This window comes from Carassius gibelio, chromosome A13 (assembly GCF_023724105.1).
Source record: "Carassius gibelio isolate Cgi1373 ecotype wild population from Czech Republic chromosome A13, carGib1.2-hapl.c, whole genome shotgun sequence".
In the NCBI taxonomy this organism is placed as follows: Eukaryota; Metazoa; Chordata; class Actinopteri; order Cypriniformes; family Cyprinidae; genus Carassius; species Carassius gibelio.
In genome coordinates, this window is record NC_068383.1 from 27,803,031 (window position 1) to 27,826,629 (window position 23,599).

The 23,599-nt window shown below is 38.9% G+C and overlaps 1 protein-coding gene across 2 annotated transcripts in view; it reads left to right on the top strand.

Annotated features, from left to right (window-relative positions):
* wdr11 (WD repeat domain 11) overlaps positions 1–23,599 on the top strand; it is a 172,749-nt gene that overhangs the window by 2,232 nt on the left and 146,918 nt on the right. For both annotated transcript variants that reach the window (XM_052613981.1, XM_052613980.1), the window contains exons 2-5: positions 4,964–5,075; positions 9,394–9,547; positions 9,935–10,108; positions 10,524–10,716. In XM_052613981.1, the coding sequence (XP_052469941.1) occupies positions 4,964–5,075; positions 9,394–9,547; positions 9,935–10,108; positions 10,524–10,716 (633 nt within the window). The remainder of the gene's footprint in view (positions 1–4,963; positions 5,076–9,393; positions 9,548–9,934; positions 10,109–10,523; positions 10,717–23,599) is intronic.

A 23,599-nucleotide genomic window follows, 5' to 3' on the forward strand; every position in this document is an offset into this window, starting at 1 on the left:
GATTTTTCTTAATGGCTTGGATATATCAAGAGTTTAATTGTCCTCTAAGCATAACTGTGTTAAATATGAATTTTTAAAATTATCTTAAATTGGGTGTATCTCATTAAACCTGGCAAGTACATGTCTGTGTTGTATTTTAAATTAACATTAAGGAAATAATATTTTGCTTAATGAAAATTATGCAGTTTTTAGGACCTTTAAGTAGGGCTAGGCGATAAATGTTATTATATCAAAATCACATTTTTGCTCAATATTTTACAGCTTTAATCTTACAGCCGATCAAATTGTAGAAATATTTGCAACACAACAACAGCCAGTCAGTGTATGTCGCTAATAACTGTGGATTGTTTGCGTGTGGTGCATTTTTTTGTCTGATATATAAACAGTGTTACTATGTCCCAATTCGCCACCTTATACTGTGACCTGAAAGTATGTACTCTTTTTATGAAAAACAAAAAACAAAAACAGTTTTGAGTGTTTAGCAGAATAGTAGGAAAGCTGTGGGACATACAACTTCATCATAATGGTGTCTTTAATGGACTGCTTTCTGCTTCTTAGTTACGTGCATTCCTCATCATTTAAACTGCCCTGTCAGTCATCATAAATCCACATTTAGTTTAATTTTATTTCTTACCATATTGGAGAGAAATGAAGAGGCACATTAATCTGCCAGTCACGTGTCTTTTCTTCCAGAGAACTCTACTCATAATGAGTTTGCATAATGATGCATTTATAAGTTAATGACCAAACATATCTTAAATAAAGTTCACAGTGTTGTTGTAGAGGAAATAAAATGTACATAACATTAAAGGCCATCTTTCAATTTAACTGTATACCTTAATTTATACAGAATCTTGTATGAAAATGTTAATTTAAAAAGACATACATAATAATACATATGTTTTACAACACCCACGGGCAGAAATTAAGAAAAAAGGTTACCTATTCTAAGCTACGCTCCAAAAAAAATGCCTTTACCCAAAGAATGCGTCATATGACGTAACGACAGGCAAACATAGGCGCTGCCGTCCTAGTTCTCAGTGTGGGTTTAGGTCATGGGTGCCCAACCCTGTTCCTGGCTGTCCTGCAAAGTTTAGCTGTAATCCTAATCAAACACACCGTCCTGCCATTCATTTTTAAGTGAGCCTGAAGACCTTAATTAGTTGCTTCCGGTGTGTTTGATTAGGATTTGAGCTGAACTTTGCAGGACAGTCGATCGCCAGGAATAGTATTGAGCAACCCCGGGTTTACGCAGTCTGAGAGGTGGTAACAGAAAAGAGAGTTTGTCGTTATCGTTATTATAGTAAGTTTTTGTAACAATGACTGTATTTACATGAACAGCATATTCCCGTCCTAACCGGAAAACACTAACTGCTTTCATGCACGCACTCCGCAGTACATGCAAGCTCATTTACATAATGTCCGTTGGAAATACTAAGAGGGGAGTAGTATAACAGCCGGCTAAGTTCGGAATTCCAGCTGGCCGATTATGTTGTTCAGATATACGGCCCAAACACTTGACTTCTGAAGCAGTCACTGATTAAAAATCCGCTAGCAATTTCAAAAAAAAAAAAATCACGATAAACTATGTTGTGCAGAAATGCACAGCATTTCCATCCCTGTCCAGACTAGCTGACCGTCAAAGATGTAAGCTATAGCCTACAGCATTCATTTAAAATCTGTGATCTAAATTAAACATTTTAAGACACGTGTTGCTGGCATAGATGGTGACGATCTACATGGCTGCTTGAAATACAACAAAGTCGACAGCAATATTGCTAAATATGATTTATTAAAGATACTGCAATGTGTTAAACATGCCATAATTAGCTATAGCCTGTGGTCACTCCACCGATTCTCGTCGCACCACAACTCTATCTCTCTTAGCCTTCCCCTTAACTCTGCCTGACCCCTCTCTCGCCTAGGCGGCTCATGATTATACAGCAATGGCCCATCGTAAGAGTTGACACTAACCCCAACTGCAACCTCTTCACTGTCTGACTCCATTATGAAGAGATGAGATTTACCAGCCGTTGCGTCACTTCCGGTCACGGCGTTTTTGACAGCGGAAGTAATTTTACTGACAATTTCTTTTAAATAACTTTTTAATGCACATTTATGATTAATTTCTTCATGCAAATTGAGTTCCTACACTGTTTATCTACACGTTCATTCACAGGGATCTTCAACTTGAAAGATGGGCTTTAAATAAATATTTTGTCATAGGCTAGTTATTGATCATTAATCACCATAAATTAAAAGGTTGTTTACCCTGTGGACTCAACAACTTGCTTGTGAATAAACAAGTCATGATTAGCGTATTTTCTGGACTATAAGTTGCACTTTTTTTCATAGTTTGGCTGGTCCTGCAACTTATAGTCAGGTGCGACTTATTTATAAAAATTAATTTGACATGAACCAAGATAAATGAACTAAGAGAAAACATTACCGTCTACAGCCGCGAGAGGGCGCTCTATGCTGCTCAGTGCTCCTGTAGCCTACACTAAGCAGTAGGGCTTCACAATTTGTCGTTTAAGCATTAATATCGCGATGTACGAATCCACGATAGTGGATAGAGAGCGCGCGCGCGAGAGAGAGAGCGAGAGAGAGATCATGCGCGCGTGATAGAGAGAGAGAGCGAGAGAGACAGAGGGAAAAAATTTGATTAGATTTCATATTAGGGCTGCACGATATTGGGAAAAAATGACATTGCGATATTTTATTTTTCTGCGATATACATTGCGATTTTTTTTTTCTTACAAACAAAAATGGGGTGAGCACACTTACATTCTCATTTTAAATGATTTAAACATTAATATGCACGAGGGAGAGAGAGCAATACAGAGCTCGTGTTGTTTGAAAACGGCTCGCTCTCTCTCGGTCTTTCTCTCTCTCAATTCAATTCATATTGCTTTATTGGCATGACATATAAAGGTACATATTGCCAAAGCATTGTACATATCAGAATAGAAACAAACAAAACACAAATACATATATATTCATAAGAAAAAAAAAGAAAAAAAATTACATGCAAAATAAATCCATATACATTTCTATAAACATTGATGGTACTTCTAATGTACTCTCTCTCTCTCTGTCTCTCTCTCGCGCGCTCTCTCTCTCTAGCAGCAGCGCGCCAGCGCCGCGTCAGGCACGGTTCTGGTGTGTAAAGACACAGAAAACGCGAGGCTTCTGGGGCGCTTCAGACACGCGACGCTCACGCCACGCAGCCAGTGTGTCACCGGCCTCTGTCTCTCTTGCGCACGCTCTTTCTCTCTGTCTCTCTCACGCGCTCTCTCTTTCTCTCTCTCTCTGTCTCTCTCGCGCGCGCTCACTCTCTCTCTGTCTCTCTTGCACTCCCTCTCTCTCTGCCCTGTTAAACTTGCATGTGATTTTCAGTCCTGTCAATGATAAACTTTCACTCTATGATGGTTTAGCTGTGCAGTTAATCCGAGAATCACATTCGTCAAGGGCCGGGGAGCAGCTGGCCCATACAGTTAATGAATAACGGATCAACTACGACAGCCTAAATCGCACATCCTGCGATGTGACTCGTGGATTCATACATCGCGATATCGATGCTTAAACGACACATCATGCAGCCCTATTTCATATCGCAATATATATCGCAGAAAAATTAAATATCGCAATGCAATTTTTTCCCAATATCGTGCAGCCCTACTAAGCAGCATATAGCGCCCTCTCGCGGCTGTAGACGGTAATGTTTTGTGTAATGTAATGTTCTGGGTCTGTATACCATCAGAACATAATTCAAATGAAACAATCAAAATGAAATTGAAGTGCAGACTTTCAGCTTTAATTGGGGTTGAACAAAAATATAATGTGAAATGTAAATGGACAAATTAATATAATCATAAATAAAATATTTTGCAGGCAGTGACTCCCTGAAGTCTGGAACCCATGGACATCAGTAAAGACTGGATTTCCTCCTTTGTTATGCTGTTTCTTCGGCTGTTGTTTGTTAGTGGGTCTTTCTGCGTGTAGTTTTGTCTTTGGCAAGTAATATGCATTTGAAATCAGGAGATTGACGTTTCAATTTTATTCCTTTCAATTCCTAGGTTGCTTTTGAAGTATGTTTTGGGTCATTGTCCATCTATACTGTGAAGCACCCATATAATCAACCTCACCATTGTGGTCTTTTTTTTTTTTTTTTTTTTCCTAATGTTCATTCACTCCTTATGAATTGTTTTGTTTTTGAAGCCTAATGATGACCTGTTTCACTTGCATGGAGACCTCATTTGACCCCGTTATGTGGGTTCACAGTAACAGCTTCTAAATGCAAATGCCACACTTAGAATCAACTCCACACCTTTTACCTGCTTAATTGATGAGGAATAGCCCACACCTGCCCATATAACAGCTTTTGAGTCAACTGTCCAATTTTTTTTATGAAAGAGTTGTAGTAACCCTTCTTCCAATTTGGATGTGAAAACCCTCAAATTAAAGCTGAGAGTGTGCATTTTTATGTTTTACTAAACGGCTAAAATAAAAAATTGTGCTTCTATCCAAATATATATGGACCTAACGATACATGCTTTCCCTTCTCTGTTAATGGCAAATTAATGTCATGTCTTTTGTTTTTTGTTTTTACCATGAGGATTTGCTCATTGAATTTTGTTGTACAAACATTCAACGTTGACTATACATTATTAAATTAAATTCATTTCAACTCAATACAAATATTGTATGATATAGAAAAAAATATTAATATAATATTTTTTGCCATACTGCCCAGCCCTACCTTTAAGTTATTTGTGTTGTGGTTTTTAAGCACTCCAGCCTCATTCATAACTGTAATGTGGAGAACAAAACAAAAAACAAAACAAGTAAATAGGGCTTTTTTTATTTATTTATTTATACATGATTGTAATTTCTTAGCATTTTTAGATTCTCTCGGATACTGTATTCTTCTTCCTTACACATTTCCTCTCTCTCTGCTTAGGGGATGGCAGGGACTGATTGCTCAAGGCTGTCACTCAAGTATCCTCATCATTGATCCAAAAACAGCTCAGGCCATTCAGGTCCTGGAGAGACACAAAGCAAGTGTCGTCAAGGTGGGTTTTTAAATGTTTGTTCAAACATGGTCACACAGTCACACAGCATTGTTCAGATGACCAAAACAGAAAGTAGAATAGTAAACATATGATTTTCTTGGTTAATTTGCTTTAATACCAAAAGAACATTTACCATCACAGAAGTTGATGTTATAATATCAAATTTCATGGCAAACAGAGCTCACCATTTATTGTGGATTCTTGTAAAGCATTATAAGTGCCATCAAGTTGGTTTTAGGGCTTCAACTGACGATTATTTTGGTTTTTGAGTAATCGGTCAATTATTCTGACAGTTAATCGAATACATTTTAGTGAAAAATTTTTTTTTTATATTACTTACTACCTCCAAAAAGAAGTGTGAATTAATTCCCATCAGTTGAGGCTTTTCTTTATTGGAAATTCTAAAATGGAGTCAAAAGATAAGCACAAAATTTTATGAAAAGGCATAATTAATAAATATTTATAAACAAATGACAGGCCGCATTATGCCATTTAACACAAAGGCAGCGTAGTTCATGTAATGATAAAAGCCATTATAGGCAAATGTTATGAATGGCCAGGATAGGCAAAGTTAAATAATAATATTCATACTTATCTAATGGTCACACTCAGTGTTGTGGGTAACGCGTTACAAAGTAACGCGTTAGAGTACTCTAATTACTTTTTTCCTGAAATGTGTAACTTAACGCGTTAGTTTCGTGCGTAAGTAATCAGTAACTTCGTTATTTTTTTTAAAAAGTAATCCGTTATTTTAAGGAAAGGAAAATCCCGACTGCAGCCTGCTTTTTGTCAAACAGTATGCTTAGGTCTACTGTGCCACCTGCGGATGTATCAGCGGAGCCGAAGCTCTGTGATCGTAAAGTCAATGGCTGTGATGCGTCTGTGCCCTGCGCCTGACCCTGTGTGTGTGTGGTTTTTTTTTTTTTCGAACTCCCGGCAAGATAGCAGAGAGGACAGCGTTTGGTTTATGGAAGTACAAGTAGGCTACGCACATTATTTTCAATTTGTCAACGAAAAAGAAATCGACTGTCGGACAAACGTTTCGAAAATCTGCTTTTGCTACGTTTTAATCACTACTTTGAAGAGTAAATGTAAGAGGACTGTGTTACAGCGAATTTAGGCTTGTGACTGTGAGTGACACTTTAATAATAATTAGTTCAGCTATTAAGCGATTTGTCATTTGCCTGTGTGGCAGTGAAGGATTTAATTCGGTTTGTTATCATTTTTGTTTGACAGGCAGCTGTTAATTTCTGTTAGATCGTTGGCTGGCTGATTGTTCATCATTTCTAAATGGATTTAAATCTGCAAGCCTGTTTAAGATTGTGTTTACAAGTAAGCATACTTGTACTTTGATAACTGCAATATTTAAAGTTAAAGAAAAATCAGGAGTTATCTTGTGGTGCTCATAATATACAGTAGCCTAGGCTACCCGGGCTGGGTAACGTTAGGTGCGAATTTTGATTAATAATATGTTCTGTGATAAATAAATAAAACGCCATGTGGAATAGCCTATTGCTGACTGTCTTTCCTGTTATTGTTATCCTGCAGTGTTAAATTAGTCGGATGACTGACGTTATTCATTGTCGGGAGTCACGACTTCTAGGTGCATTTAAAGGGGCCGGGGGCTGTGTCTGTCATGTGTGAGCCGCTGCAAACGGCTTTTAATTTTTGGTAACGCATGAGTACTCTAACGCGTTACTTTTATGAATGGGTAACGCTGTATCATAACTGATTACTTTTAATTGATAGTAACGTTGTAACTTAACTAACTACTTTCCAAAGTAACTATACCCAACACTGGTCACACTAGGCGATATTGTGCAAAGGCAAATAAAGGCTGTAATGTAATAGTCTCCATAATCTGGTTCATTTGAGTAACAATAAGAGAACAGGAAATGACAGGAACCTCTTGCTACTAACTTTGCTTAAAGGTCCCATGACATGGATTATTTCCCTTTTTCATGCTTTTTAAATGTTTCCTTAGGTGTACTTATATTGTTAGTATGATTTTTACATTTAAAATTTAGAAATAAAAAGCATTTTTATATCCTGATATTAGCCCTCTGGCTTGATTGCTCTGTTTGAAGGGAAGTGTCTGCTGTGAGTAAATGACAACTGTTGTGATTAGGTGACATCTTTGCATGCGTATTACATGTGGAACCCCTCTCAAATATATATATATATATATATATATATATATATATATATATATATATAATTTTTTTTACTATTACAGGTGTCGAGATTAATGAATCGTGGAAGTGTTGAAGTGTTTCTAATTATTTTTTCGATCTTTTCACATCACATGAAAGGCTGCAGTGTTGAGCATTGAGTAAACAGTCTGTTTATTGCGGGAATGCAGTGATCTCGTCATTATTGCAACATGTTTTCTTCCACAAAATGCTTTCACCACAACTAACAGCAAACACATGAGTGTTTGAGCTTTTTTTTTTACAGTAAGAGCGTTGTTGTGCAGCATAACAGCATCATTCATTGTAACAGCAGTTTAGGCAATTGTGCAGATATACTCGTGATGTGTGACAGCTCAGAAAAGTTCTTTGATCGCTCTCTGTAGTTAAATCACAATTTAAATAACAGATTTGTTTCATGCTACTAAGAGAAACAACATGAAGTTGATCGTATAGTCACTGGCTTGATTCACTGATGCATAAACGGTATTAAACAATTTAGAAAGAAAATCTGTGTGAACTTGAATAATTAGCTACACATCAGAAATCACTGATCACAGATCAGGCATTAATGAACACTGTTACTCTTTGTTTGTGGTGGTGCTGTCGAATCCATATCATAAAACTTTTGTAACGCCTGTGTTGACATTGCGACTGAATTATATGTAAATATTTGGGCGGGCAAAGCAGAGAAAGGAGAGGTAACATTTCTCCTTATAACGTCACAGAGAGGAGATTCAAGATCAGCCTGTTTGAGCTTCCATTTTCTCAAAGGCAGAGAAAGATAACAAAATCTCGATTTACACCGATTCAAACTTCTAGAAACTTGGGGACCATATACAGGCTAGGGGAACTCCATATTAATGTTAAAAATGGGACCTTTAAGAGAATCTTTTGTCTTATGTAATCCTTTTTACCTAAACTTCTAAATACAGTGTACTTCACCTTAGTTTTTCATGTGATGCTATGCTAAAATCAGCATTTTTCTAACAGATTCTTAAATTTGTAATCCCACAATGCCTATATACTTTGAAATTTACTTTTAATAATCGAAGGTTGAAGGGTGAGTAGGATGTGACATAGTTGTACTCAGTTTTATAAAGTACTTATGGCATTATAGAGCAAATCTTTCACTGATTGTTTACAGTTTAATGGAATATGCTACCATAATTCAAGCAGAGCATCATGAGGTGTAGGTTAAGTGACATGGTGACCCATACTCAGAATTTGTGCTCTGCATTTAACCCATCCAAAGTGCACACACACAGAGTAGTGAACACACACCCGGAGCAGTGTGCAGCCATTTTTGCTGAGGCGCTGGGGAGCAGTTGGGGGTTCGATAACTTGCTCAAGGGCACCTAAGTCGTGGTATTGCCAGCCCGAGATTCGAACCCACAACCCTAGGGTTAGGAGTCAAACTCTCTAAACACTAGGCCACGACTTCCCCTACATAGGTTGTAAACAAGCCTGCATTTACCAGCAATATGGAGCCCTGCTCTCTGTTTTCTATCCCTGCAGTGCACTTTAATCCTTTGTACAATGTGAAGCAGGCATGTCAAAAACATACAAAAATACAGGTGAATAGTGGAAATCTGTAACACATGAAGAAACACAATTTACACTGATGTTCTGGTCTTTAGCACCCAGATTTAATTTATTTTCACAAGCAATCAAACATTTATTTCATTTTTACCTTTTTATCTGTTGATAAAATCTGAACATAATTTTACTCTTGCTGTTTTAGTGATTGATTAATGGTTTCTTGGCTGTACTTGATTACTGTTGGTGCTTAACTAGTGTTTAAACTCTGGGTTAGGGAATTATTAATATCAGTAACCCAGTGTATTACAACGTCACAGCATAACCTGTCCTGTATTATTTATGCTACTGACATGAATTATACCTCTTATTATGTGGCTTTTTAAGGAGTTATGTTTGATTACTTTTCTAAACAAAAACTGAAAATTATGAGGCCATGAATACTTAACGATATCTTAGTTGTGGTTTCTTTTTACTGGATCAACTGCTTAGGAACACGCTTGCAATTGCTCAGTACACTTCAGAAACTGCATCAGAATATAAAAGTGGAATATTTGTTTTGAATACTACTTTTTTTTGTTGTGTTGTAGGTAAAATGGTCCAGAGAAAACTATCACCACAGTCTCAGCTCACCCTACTCTCTTCGCCTGGCATCTGCAGATGCAGCAGGGAAGATTATTGTGTGGGATGTGGTGAGTGGTATGGCACACTGTGAGATCCAGGAACACACCAAACCTATTCAGGGTAAGAACCGCATGTACTAAGCTTTTGTTAAAATAAACTCTGGATTGTTTATGTTAATGTGCTAGATTACCAAGAAAGAAAAAAAAAAGTGATACATGGAATATTATATATAATTTTATTTGATTGGTAAATATTTATGTAGACCATTTAATATTTTGATGTTTTTTTATTTTTAATTATTCACATTTTCATGGTGATTTTTATTAAATAGTCATTAGTGGGAAATACAGTAATTATTGTTAAAATATATTTTATATAAATTAGTAATATGCTAAAGGCAGCGCAGCATAAACTGCCTTAGTGTATAAATACTTAACCGTTAAATATTACAACATTTTCATTGATATTGATATTCATATATATATATATACTAATACCTTGCATCAGATATGGACTGGCTGTGGGCTCAGGATGCTTCTCGTGATCTTCTTCTGGCTGTCCACCCTCCCAACTATATTGTTCTGTGGAACGGAGACACTGGCACCAAGCTGTGGAAGAAGAGCTATGCTGAGAACATCCTGTCTTTTTCCTTTGACCCGTTTGAGCCCTCCAATCTGGCATGTGTGTATTCTATCATATTATATTCATAAAAGTAATTAGGGATGCACAGATACAGTTTTTGAAGTGACAATTGAATTGCGAACAGATCTGGAGTTTGGTCTTTCTCTTTAAGTAGTTTAGATCAATTAACACAGCTGGGATGCATTGTTTGATAATTAATAAATAAATTGAACAAAAAAAAAAATTACTTTTTAACATTATATGACTATGTCTAACTGTATTGTACTAAACCTTTCAACTTTGCTTATGTACTGGTTGCTGTATCTTTGCTCAGTACAAAATGGTATTGTGTATCACTAATACAAGTTATTATTTAATGGTGCATGATGTATGGTGTATTATAGTTTAATGAAGTAAATACCAATTTGCTAAACTGTTTTTCTATTTTTTGCTGTTTATTCTTTCTGTGTCATAGTGCTGACCAGTGAGGGAATAGTGTTCATCACAGATTTCTCACACTCTAAACCACCGGGTAGTGGAGGTAAAAAGGTTTATATCGCCAGTCCTCATTCCAGCCCTGCCCATAGCAAACCTGCTGCAGCTCAACCCACCGGTGCCAAAAAAGCCCTCAATAAGGTCAAAGTGCTCATCACCAATGAGAAACCTACGTAAGTTTACCACACGCCAGAAGCACCATAGGACTTAGGTATTTTAAGCAGTACATGCAGAATGTTTTAATGAGAATTTGAAATAATTTGCAAGGTGTTTCCAGTATTTAATGCAGATTTGAGGAGTAATTTTTCAGTTCTGAAAAACTTAATAATCTATTAAAAAAGGTAAAAGGTCCAGGAAAATCCTGTTCTCCTGAGGGGTAATTTTTTTTTTTTTTTTTTCCTATAACCAAGATTGAACAGTTTACCACTGAAGAGTTTACCAATTTAGTACCGGTTCTGTTCTGTCTTGAATGACACTGCTTGATTTCATTTTGACACTACAGCAGTTAGCTATGGTGTATATATATATACGTGTGTGTGTGTGTGTGTGTCTGCGGTCCAGCTCACCCCTAAACCATCTATATATATATATATATATATATATATATATATATATACACACACATACATACATACAGGTGCTGGTCATATAATTAAAATATCATCAAAAAGTTGATTTATTTCACTGATTCCATTCAAAAAGTGAAACTTGTATATTATATGCATTCATTACACACAGACTGATATATTTCAAATGTTTGTTTCTTTTAATTTTGATGATTTTAACTGACAACTAAAGAAAATCCTAAATGCAGTATCTCAGAAAATAAATTGTGAAAAGTTTCATTATTGAAGCCACCTGGTGCCATACTCTAATCAGCTAATTAATTCAAAACACCTGCAAAGACCTTTACAAATGGTCTCTCAGTCTAGTTCTGTAGGCTACACAATCATGGGGAAGACTGCTGACTTGACAGTTGTCGGAAAGACGACCATTTACACTTTGCACAAGGAGGGCAAGACACAAAAGGACTTTGCAAAAGAGGCTGGCTGTTCACAGAGCTCTGTGTCCAAGCACATTAATAGAGAGGCAAAGGGAAGGAAAAGATGTGGTAGAAAAAAAGTTTAAAAGCAATAGGAAAAACCGCACCCTGGAGAGAATTATGAAAGAAAAAACAATAAAAAATTTGGGGCAGATTCACAGAGCGGACTGCAGATTCAAGAGCGGACTGCAGCTGGAGTCAGTGCTTCAAGAACCACTACACACAGACGTATGCAAGACATGGGTTTCAGCTCTCGCATTCCTTGTGTCAAGACACTCTTGAACAACAGACAGCGTCAGGAGCGTCTCGACTGGACTGCTGCTGAGTGGTCCAAAGTTATGTTCCCTGATGAAAGTAAATTTTGCATTTCCTTTGGAAATCAGCGTCCCAGAGTCTGGAGGAAGAGAGGAGAGGCACACAATCCATGTTGCTTGAGGTCCAGTGTAAAGTTTCCACAGTCAGTGATTGTTTGGGGTGCCATGTCATCTGTGTTGGTCCACTGTGTTTTCTGAGGTACAAGATTAACACAGCTGTATACCAGGAAGTTTTAGAGCACTTCGTGCTTCCTGCTGCAGACCAACTTTATGGAGATGCAGATTTAATTTTCCAACAGGACTTGACACCTGCACTCAGTGCCAAAGCTACCAGTACCTGTTTTAAGGACCATGGTATCCCTGTTCTTAATTGGCTAGAAACTCGCCTGACCTTATCCCCATAGACAATCTATGGGGTATTGTGAAGATGAAGATGCAATATGCCAGACCCAACAATGCAGAAGAGCTGAAGGCTACTATCAGAGCAACCTGGGCTCTCATAACACCTGAGCAGTGCCACAGACTGATCGACTCCATGCCACGCCGCATTGCTGCAGTAATTCAGGCAAAAGGAGCCCCTACTAAGTATTGAGTGCTGTACATGCTCATACTTTTCATGTTCATACTTTTCAGTTGGCCAAAATTTCAAAAAATCCTTTCTTGGTATTGGTCTTAAGTAATATTCACATTTTCTGAGATATAGAAGTTGTGATTTTCCTTAGTTGTCAGTTATAATCATCAAAATAAATAAAATAAATAAACATGAAATTATGAATAGTAGTATTATTGAAATATATCAGTCTGTGTGTAATACATGAAAAATGAAAAAGTTTTTCTTTTTGAATGGAATTCGTGAAATAAATAAACTTTTTGATGATAATCTAATTATATGACGATCACCTGTGTATATATATATAATTTATTTTTTGCAGATGTAGAAATTTTTACAAATCTAACCAAAGGCTCTATGGACCCTTCCACCAAAATGCAACTATCACCGCAAAAAACGGAGAACAGGCCTCTGGTCCATATCAACCAAAGGCACACTATCTGATAACACTAGGTTTATTACTCCAAGGAATGCGGCAAAGCAACTCTTAACGCAAGTCTCTCAAAAACAGACACATAATGCCCATAAAAATGGACTCTAATAAGTTCATAAGAAAACCTCTCTTTGAATGAACAGACATATCCTTTAGGTCATTGTGTATATTACTGCTGTTCTTATATTGTCTGTTGAATTTGACTGTTTTATGCATGCTTATGATAGAACCATTTATGTTTATGTAATCTTACCTATATGTAATCTTACCATGTTTAGTATCTATGAATTTGTCTTCTGATGAACTAAATGGGTGTATACTATATGTTGGTACATCAGCAATATATTAGTATTCTAAGAATCTTGAAGATTCTTCTCTTGAACCCCCACTCAAGTTCCATTTCATTGTAAAACTCTTCTTCAGAATTTCAGCCTTTCTCATTGGACAAGCCCACCCCCAGAGGCTTGAAACTTCTCAGACCTTAAAGGCCTCACATCAGTGACACATCAGTTCTTTTATATTCAGGAATTTCAGGAGAAGATGCTGAGCTAAGAGCCTTAAAAACCACCCTAAGCTTGCGCCAGGCCTAGTTTTATTAATTGATTCATTAAGTATCATTTACATAGGTGTGTTTGAACTAAGAAACTGATGTTTCCTACAGGCCGTAGATCTGCTGAATATCAAATGGTAGCTTCATGTTTTTATTTCTCTTCTCTTTGCTGCTTAAGCTTTAACCCTTTTTTCTAAGCCCACTGTATGCATGTGTGTTGATGTGTATGTTAGACTAGATTAAGTGTTTATGTAGTTAATACTGTCTAACTTGTATCACACTTGAGGTTGTTCATTGTTTGCTCACAACTGAAGTCCCTAATCATGCAGATTTTCAGAGTAGTATTGTACAGTAAGAAAGTTATTTTCCTTAACCAGGAAATTAACATTCTTAGAATTGACAGACATTTGACACTGTAGGTCAAGTAAATACTTAGCGAATCTAAATATTTATAATTAATCATAACTAGTTATGATCGATTATTCATATTTCCTTGCTGATTCGTTGCACAAAAGTATTATTATACTTAGCTGATTCGCTACACATAAGTATTATTATACTAAAGAGACACTGTATTAAATATGTGCATTCATTTATTGAGACTTATCTTTTACCAATTTTACATTTCAGTTACTGTGGTCGTGATGAACAATTTTTAGTGCTTTCTACTCCAGTCTTGTGATCTAACCAGATATCCGGTTGAAACATAGACGATTTAGAAATGGCATGACACTCCAACAAGACAAATTTCTTTTATTAGGGCTGTGTATTGCCAAGAATCTGGCGATACGGTATGTGTCACGATTCAGAGGTTGCGATACGAAATGTTGCGATACATTGTGATACTGTCAGCAAGGCGATATATTGGGATATTTCTTATTTTAGGAATAGGATATATTTTTAGGAAAGCTCTCATTAAGAACACAATTCAGTTCAGTGCTATACAAGTTTTTGTATTTGTATTTGAATAGCACTTTTTACAATACAAATCGTAGCAAAGCAACTCTACAGAAAATAAATTTTCGCTTGGCAGAAATGTACGAAAAAATCAATTAAAGACATAATCAAACCGACAGTGAACACTATTAACAGCAGTTATATAACTCGATGCAATCAAAATTTGGTTCCGGTTTACCTAAGTAATGCAGCCAAAAAAATCCTTTAACGGATTTGGATATTAAAAGCATATTAGTATGTTGTGTGTAAACCAGGTTAAAGAGATGGTTCTTTAATCTAGATTTAAACTGCAAGAGTGTCTGCCTCCCGAACAATGTTAGGTAGGTTATTCCAGAGCTTAGGCGCCAAATAGGAAAAGGATCTGCTTCCCGCAGTTGATTTTGATATTCTAGGTATTATCAAATTGCCTGAGTTTTGAGAATGTAGTGGACGTAGAGGATTATAATGTAAAAGGAGCTCACTCAAATACTGAGGTGCTAAACCATTCACGGCTTTATAAGTAATAAGCAGTATTTTAAAATCTATACGATGTTTGATAGGGAGCCAGTGCAGTGTTGACAGGACCAGGCTTATATGGTCATTCTTCCTGGTTCTAGTAAGAACTCAGTACATCCGTCTAGTTACAAATTGTAATCTAAAAAATTATTTGTACCGTTTTTGGTCCAATGATTAATATCTTGTTCTTATCCAAATTTAATACGAGAAAATTATTGGTTTTTCAATCTTTTACATTTGTAACACACTCTATAGATAGCTTAGATAATTTAGAAGTTTAATCTGGTCTCGTTGAGATTATATAGCTGAGTATCATCAGCATAACAGTGAAAACTAATCCCGTATTTTTAATAATATTACCAAGGGGCAACAAGTATATTGAAAATGGAAGGGGACCTAGGATGGATCCTTGTGGCACTCCATATTTTACTGTTGATAAATGAGATGACTCCCCATTTAAATAAACAAAATGGTAGCGATCAGACAGGTAGGATATAAACCATCTTAAACCCTGCCCTTGAATATTTTTATAGTTTTGTAATATATCTTTGAGTATTTCATGATCTATGGTGTCAATAGCAGCACTAAGATCAAGTAAAACTAGCAATGAGACGCAAGAAGCAGGTCATTTGTAATTTTAACAAGTGCAGTTTCTTTGCTATGGTTGGGCCTGAAACCTGCCTGAAATTGTTCATACAGATAATTTTTATTATTTCAATTATTATTTCAATTATTTCACCCTCCATTAATAGAAGCAATATTAATGCTAACATTAGTGGAGTGCCCTAATGCTAGTATTTCCTTTTACTCTCACTGTTGTGCAAGTGAACAACGCCTTGTGGTGCCATCCCAAAGAAATTCAAAATCACTCTCACGGACCTTTTCCTGGACTGTGCCCAGCTGGTGGAATGACCTCCCAATCTCAATTCGTACAGCGGAGTCTTTACTCATTTTCAAGAAACATCTAAAGACTCATCTTTTTCGCCTGCACTTAACCTACTAACACCAGTACTTTTCCTTTTCTTGTCTTTTTCATTTAATAAAAAAAAAAAAAAAAAAAAAAAAAATTATATATACCTGGCTATGCGTTCTATACTAGACTAACTGAGACTTGTCAGGGCACTTGTATTCTGTTGTTGTTCTCTTGTTGACCTGACTGCTTCTATTGTTCTCATTTGTAAGTCGCTTTGGATAAAAGCGTCTGCTAAATGATTAAATGTTAATGTAAATGTAAATGTAAGACTGCCATCTAGCAGTCAGGATGTAAACTTAAAATGAAACTGCCATAAATCTTGTATGATTTTTCTTTTTTTTATATATCGATATTCTGTTTTTGAGAACTTGATAGATATTTTCTTACACCCCTACCTTTTATGCAAAACTATCTGTGTTAACAGATCAAGTATAATATTAGGACCTTTTAATCATCTTGGAGAGTTGCTTAGATTTATCTGTAGTAACCAAAGGCAACACACAGTTTGAATGCTGTATGGAGGATATCAGACTGCCACAGCAGAGAGAAGAGTTGAGAGAACTTGACTTAAATATTCACCTGTCACTTTACTCAGATTAAACTGTGAAATGGCTTCAAAACACTTAAAATACAATGCACGAAATCATACTCCGCTACTAAACTTAACCTCGGTTTCCTGAGATATGGGAACAATTTCTTCGTCTTGCTAGACGCATATAGGGAAAAGCCTTTTCTTCTCCTGAAATAGATCTCTTCAAGGTGTAGACGCCTCTTGTAGATGGGGCTCTAATCTCTGAAATTGTGTTTAAGACTCTCTCTGGGAGGCTCGAAGGCTCATGTCGATTGGCCAGAGGTGCAGGGCCCATCTTCGTTGAAAAACGCAAGCCACGAGTAAACCAGAGCAAGACTTGTACTCGTGGTAAGAGTGGTCTGTCTCAGCAGTGCAGCCTCAGCGTTCGCGTGGCCCAGGCAATAGGCACGTTAAAATTTTATCCATCCGAACCCCCTTTAAATAATCAGAATGCATTTTTTTTACCCAACCCGTGGATACAGGAAAAATATAAATATATTTGCTGTGTAAATCAAGCTCTGCTAGCAGTAGGTGCTTTATGCTTTGTTGAAAAGCAGGCAGCTTGAATGCCAGTATAAGAAATCAGGTTTGACAGTTCATAAGCTTTTGTATGACGGTCATTTGAGTCAACACGCTGAAGCACTCAAAGCAGCAAGAACAAAGTACTTTGTACTCATCTATTATTAGTGATGGTGCTGCAAACCCGAAAAAGATTTTTAAGACGATCAACAGCCTTTTTGCACCAATCAAATCACCAATTTGTTCCTCTGTGCAGGAGTGTAACAAGATTCTCAGTTTCTTCATAGAAAAAATGTAAAATATCTATAAGTCTATCAGTTTGGTACCCTGCTCTGCAGTTCCTGTGATCTTTCCACCTAGTTTTCCCGAAAGTGCATTTTCTATTTTTAACATAGTCACTAACAGTGTTGGGTGTAACGCGTTACAAAGTAACGCGTTACTGTAATAATATTACTTTTTTCAGTAACTAGTAGTGTAAGGCATTACTCGTCTGAAAATGGTAATATTATTACAGTTTTCCCAAGCTAGTTACTTGCGTTACATTTGCCAGTAGCACCTTCATCACACACACAAGGCACACAACACAGAGAACAGAAGGGAAGGGAAGGAGGGCGTGAATGGAACAGTGATTGGTCTGGGTTTGGCACGAGGTATCATTTACCATCACTGATTGGTCGACAGCCGGCAGCAGAGCGGCACGCTCAGACAGATGGGGAAAAATGGAAGCGTCAACAATGGCAAGCTCTTTTTCAGAGGAAGGTTCGACGGGTGGAGATTCAGTAATTATTTTGTAGGAGTGCTCCGATCACGATCGGCCGCTCGTTAATGCGCATCTCAGTAAAGCCGGTTCTCTAATCAGCGGTTTATTCCATCAGGTGCGTGAACCATATGTTCATACAACCGTGCCAATAAACGCTGAAAATGAACGTGGATTTGCGCATCTTCTCAGTTAATAACGGCTCTGTGTAGTAACAGCTGCTCTATGTGAAATCACGCACCTGATGGAATTAACCGCTGATTAGAGAACAGGTGTACTGACGAGCAGTAATATAAGTGAGTTGTGTAAACAGTGATTTATGTGACTTCAATTATTTCTTATTAAACTGAAATCGAAAAGTAAAAAGTATTTTTTGGAAAAACCACATCCTGGTGTTAGTCTTCATATGCTGCTGAATAGTGTTAACACGGATATAGAAAAATAAGGAGTGCAAGAGATTGATTCCTAATGTCAGTTTATTTTTAATTAATACTATAGTAGTTCGGTTCCCTTTACATCTTTAACTACCCGTTAATTTATCAATTGAATGGGTGACCTATCCTCATTAATAGAGCAAACATTTGCCCCCCCTGAGAGAATTGGCAGGAGCCGCCACTGATAAAGACCCTAAAGAACACTCCTCCTTTGTATGTTCTCCCTCCATCTGATGCATCTCAGGCAATCATAGAGTAATTAAGAAAAAAAGATGTAACTAGTAATATAACTAGTTACTTTCTCCAGGGAGTAATAAAGTAAAGTAAGGCATTACTATTTTTGAGAGTAATATGTAATATGTAATATATTACTTTTTTGAGTAACTAGCCCCAACACTGGTCACTAATGATTGTATTCTGAAATTAGTGATGGTAATGAATACAACTACATGTACTCTTGACCCAATCCCAACATCTGTTCTAAAGGGGTGTCTCTCATCAATTTGTCCCCTCATCTTGAACATTGTGAACACCTCCCTCACTACTGGTCAGTTCCAAAAGCCCTTAAAGTTGCAGCTATTACACCAGTCCTTAAAAAGCCTGGATGTAATAAGTCAGATCTATCTAATTACAGACCTATCTCATACTTTCCCTTTCTTGCTAAAGTTTTGGAATGTGTTGTTGAGGCACAACTCCACTCACACTTGTCTTCCAACAAGCTTTTTGAACCTTTTCACTCTGGGTTTAGAAAGGGACACAGTACAGAGACAGCCCTGGTTCGAGTTATGAATTATGTGCTTGTCTCAGCTCACTCTTGAGCCTCCGCCATCCTGGTCTTGTTGGATCTTATTGCTGCATTTGATACAATGTGCCATTCTATCTTTATAAACAGGCTGGAGAGATGGCTTTGTATCACTGGTACGGTACTTAACTGGTTTAAATCTTACCTCACTGATCGTACCCAGTTTGAACTGAATAGGTCTGTGTGATGAAGCGACCGCCACTGCTCGCTTCTGGTGAAGGGAATTAAAGGTAACTTGGGTCCGTGTGGATGTAAATGAGTGATGGCTTACTCGCAGAGCACTCTCGTGCAAGGTGTAATTTATTTACAGTAACAAAAACACAGACGGTCCACAGTGAAATATATATAGACAGGTGAACACAAAAACCTAAAAAGTACCAAAATAAATAAAAATAAACAAAGATGAAAAACTTTCCAAAACGTATCCACAGTAAAAGGTTTGCTTGAGGCACCGCAATTGCACTTTCGCTCTGACTTGGTTAACAAGTCCTGATTATGTGTCTGGCCTCCCTTTTTATAGGCCAGACTCCGCCTTCTTTGAGAACACCCATTGAGAGGTATAGATATATATTTAAATTCTTACCAGTTACATTAAACCCACCCAAAATGTTTATCAATCCGCATTTCTCACTGGTAATTATCAAATAAAAACATTGTAATAATACATCATTATTAACAACACCGAAACACATAAATACCAAACACTTAATTCACATATAATCCCCCCTTAATCACAAGACAATGGTTTCACCGGCTTTGCCCATACAACAAACAAACGAACGTACGAAGACACGTGAACAAACACAAGACACGGACGATGTGTGTGTGTGTGTGTGTGTGTGTGTGTATGAAATGATCGGGTGTACTTATGGACTGAAGGGGTAATGTGATGTGGAGAAATGTCCGTGATCCATCGGACTGGCGTGTGCACCCGCATTGGCGATGGAGAAACAACAGGTGAGGACGGGAATGAAGAGTGAATGGGGTATGTATGCAAATATGTTTGTGTGTGCGTGCCAGTGCTGCTCCCTCAGCGGTGACAATAAGACAGATTTGTCACATTACCTTACCCCTCTTCAAGCCGAGTACTGGCCTGAAACCTGGACAGATAGTCGGCAACCACGTTTAGCCTTCCAGGTCTGTGCCGGATCTTAAAGTTAAAGGGCTGCAATGAAAGGTACCATCTCATGACTCTGGCATTGTGATCTTTCATCGAATGTATCCAGGTCAGGGCTCGGTGACCTGTCTCCAGGTCAAACTCTCTTCCGAGGAGGTAATACCTTAAGCTTTCCAGGGCCCACTTAATAGCGAGGCACTCCTTTTCAACTGCTGAGTAGCGAGTCTCCCTTGGCAAAAGCTTACGGCTGAGGTATACAACTGGCCTCTCATTTTCCCGGGTTCCCTGCACCAGGACTGCCCCAAGTCCTGTAGCGGAGGCATCTACCTGGACTAGGAACCTTTGCGTAAAGTCAGGACTTTGCAGGACCGGACTGGAACACATCTTCTCCTTCAGAGCTTGAAATGCTGTCTCACAGTCTTCGGTCCACGGGACCGGATTTGCTATGCCTTCGCTCAGCAGGTTGGTCAGGGGTGCTGCAACAGAGGCGAAATTCGGGACAAACCGTCTGTACCAGCCCACCAGTCCTAGAAATGACCTCACTTCCTTCTTGGTATTTGGTCTGGGACTTTGCCGGATGGCTTCCATCTTGTCAACTTGAGGACGTAGTTGCCCATTGCCCAGATGATAACCCAGATAGTTTGCCTCTTGTTTTGCCCACTCACATTTTGTCACATTTAATGTTAATCCCGCTTCTGTTATCCTTTCCAAGGTCTGTCTCATGTGCTTTAAGTGCTCTTCCCAGGAGTTGCTGTGTATGACTACATCATCCAGATACGCTGCAGACCACTCCTCACATCCTTGCAAGACTCTGTCCATTAATCTCTGAAACGTTGCCGGAGCTCCATGCAGTCCGAAAGGAAGCACAGTAAAATGGAAGAGCCCCAATGGAGTCTTGAAAGCGGTGTAGGGTCTGGAAGTTGGCTCTAGGGGTACTTGCCAATATCCTTTACAGAGATCTAGGGTAGTGATGTACTTGGCTTTTCCTATTCTCTCCAGCAGATCATCTATCCGTGGCATCGGGTATGCATCAAATTTGGATTAGGCATTGAGCTTACGGAAGTCGATGCAGACACGTAAGGATCCATCCTTCTTTGGGACTATGACCATGGGACTGCACCAGTCACTCAACGATGGCTCAATCACTCCCAACTCTCTCATCATCTCAATTTCCTTCCTTAGGGGTTCCACCAGTCTCTCAGGTACACGATAAGGTCTCTGTCGGAATGGGGTGGAGTCGGTAAGGTGTATGGTGTGGTGTATTATCTCTGTCTGTCCAGGCCTCTGACGAAACAGAGTGGGGAACTGGTCTAGTAGGTTCTGCAATTCTTGGCGCTTGTCCTCTAAGTGAGTTAGACTCACCACAGATGCTTGCCTCTCTGCAACCTCAGACCCATCTTCCTCCTCCACATCCTTTACCATCCGTGCCATCAATGCTGACTCAGGTTTTTTTCCTGGTGATTCCTTCCATTCTCTTAACAGTTTAAGGTGGTAGGTTGGCTTTGACTTCCCCTTGTCAGGATGGTGGATCTCGTAAGTCACTGGCCCCATCTTACGGACCACAGTGTATGGCCCTTGCCATTTCGCCAGTAGCTTGTGTGTTGAGGTTGGTAGTAAGAGTAATACCTTTTGACCTGGTTGGAACTGCCGTAGTCTTGCATGCTAATCATACCACCGCTTTTGTGCCTGTTGTTTCGCCTGCAGGTTTTCTTTCGCTTGTTCCCGGTACTGCTCTAGACAGTCTCTCATCTCCAACACATACTGTACAATGCCTTTCTCCTTGGTTTTGGCTGCAGGACTCTCCTCCCAGCTCTTTCGCAGGAGATCCAGCGGTCCTTGCACTTGCCAACCATAAAGTAGCTCAAACGGTGAGAAACCTGTCGATGCTTGAGAAACTTCTCTGTAAGCAAAATGGACAAAAGGTAGCCACCTGTCCCAATCTCGTCCCGTGTCTGCAACAAACTTCCGCAGCATATTTTTGAGGGTCTGGTTGAACCTATCCACCAGGCCATCGGTCTGTGGGTGGTATGGGCTTGTTCTAATAGTGGTAATGCCCAACTGTCGGTTCAGTTGCCCCATGAGCTTTGATGTAATGTTTGTCACTTGGTCCGTTAAGATCTCCTCTGCTATTCCTACCCTGGAGAAGAGTTGTACAAGGCAATGGACAATTTTTGGTGTGGTGATGGTACGGAGTGGGAAAGCCTCTGGATACCTCGTTGCATAGTCACTGATTACCAGGATGTACTGGTGACCTGTACTGCTTTTCTCCAGTGGCCCCACAATGTCCATAACAATCCGCCTGAAAGGTTCAGAAATCACAGGGAGAGGTTGCAAGGGTGCTTTGCTCCGCCGGGTCACAGCACTGGTTTTTTGACATATAGTGCATGTGTTGCAGTGTGTCAGTACATCAGTATATAATGTTGGCCAGTGAAAACATGAGCTGATGCGTGCATATGTCTTTTGTTGGCCTAAATGCCCAGCCCACGGAACTGTGTGTGCTAAGTGCAAGACAAGTGGACGACAACAAGTTGGTACAACAAGACGGGTCACATCATTGACTTGCAAATACAACACATTATTCAATAGCTCATACCTCTCATTACACAGATTGGATGGTTTATCAGAAGCAGTTTTCTAAAACAAAGGTTTCAACGTCTCATCATTTCTTTGTAACTCAGCAATATTCCCTGGTACCTTCCAGCCACTAACATCGAGACCCTCTACAGAAGGCTCAGAGACTGGGGTACCGAGGTACTTCTCAAGCCTTCTTTGTCGGCGTGACTTTTTCGGGCCCTTAGTCCCGCCCTGCAACAGACTACAATCAAGATCTGGCAGTGACTCAACTGCTCAGTAGTTCAAAGTCTCCCTCTCTTGGCACAGTACCCTGTCAGGTTAGCTTTACACGCAGGACATACTGCTGCTTTGTGCCCTGGCTGCTGACAGTAAAAGCATAGCAGTTCTTTCCCCCCTGCTGACTTTGGTTTTTGTACATTGTCTGACAGTTCAGCACGACCCCTCTCAGCCCCAAAGTGCATGCGGACAGTACCTTTAGATGGTTGAGTGTGTGGACCCCCGCGATGAGCGTTCTGGTATTGCTGAGCCAGCTTAGCCGCCGCCAGTCCTGAAGTTGGCTCATGCTCTCTTACCCAGGTGCGAGCATCATATGGAAGAACTCGGAGTAGTTGCTCAAGGATAATGGCTTCACTAATCTCATCCTTGGAATGCTCCCTCGGTCGTACCCATCACAGATATAGGTTCTTTAGGCGATGATAAGTCTCGGATTGCGACTCTCCAGCTGGAACAGTAGGTGTTCGGAACCTCTGCCGATATGTTGCTGGTGAGATGTTGAATTTCTCCAGCAATGCCTCCTTCAGATCAGCGTACACCTCTGCCTGCTTCTCATCCATCACCAGGTACGCCTCCAATGCTTGCCCCGTCAGTAATGGAACCAGATGATAGCTCCACTCCTCCTCAGGCCACCT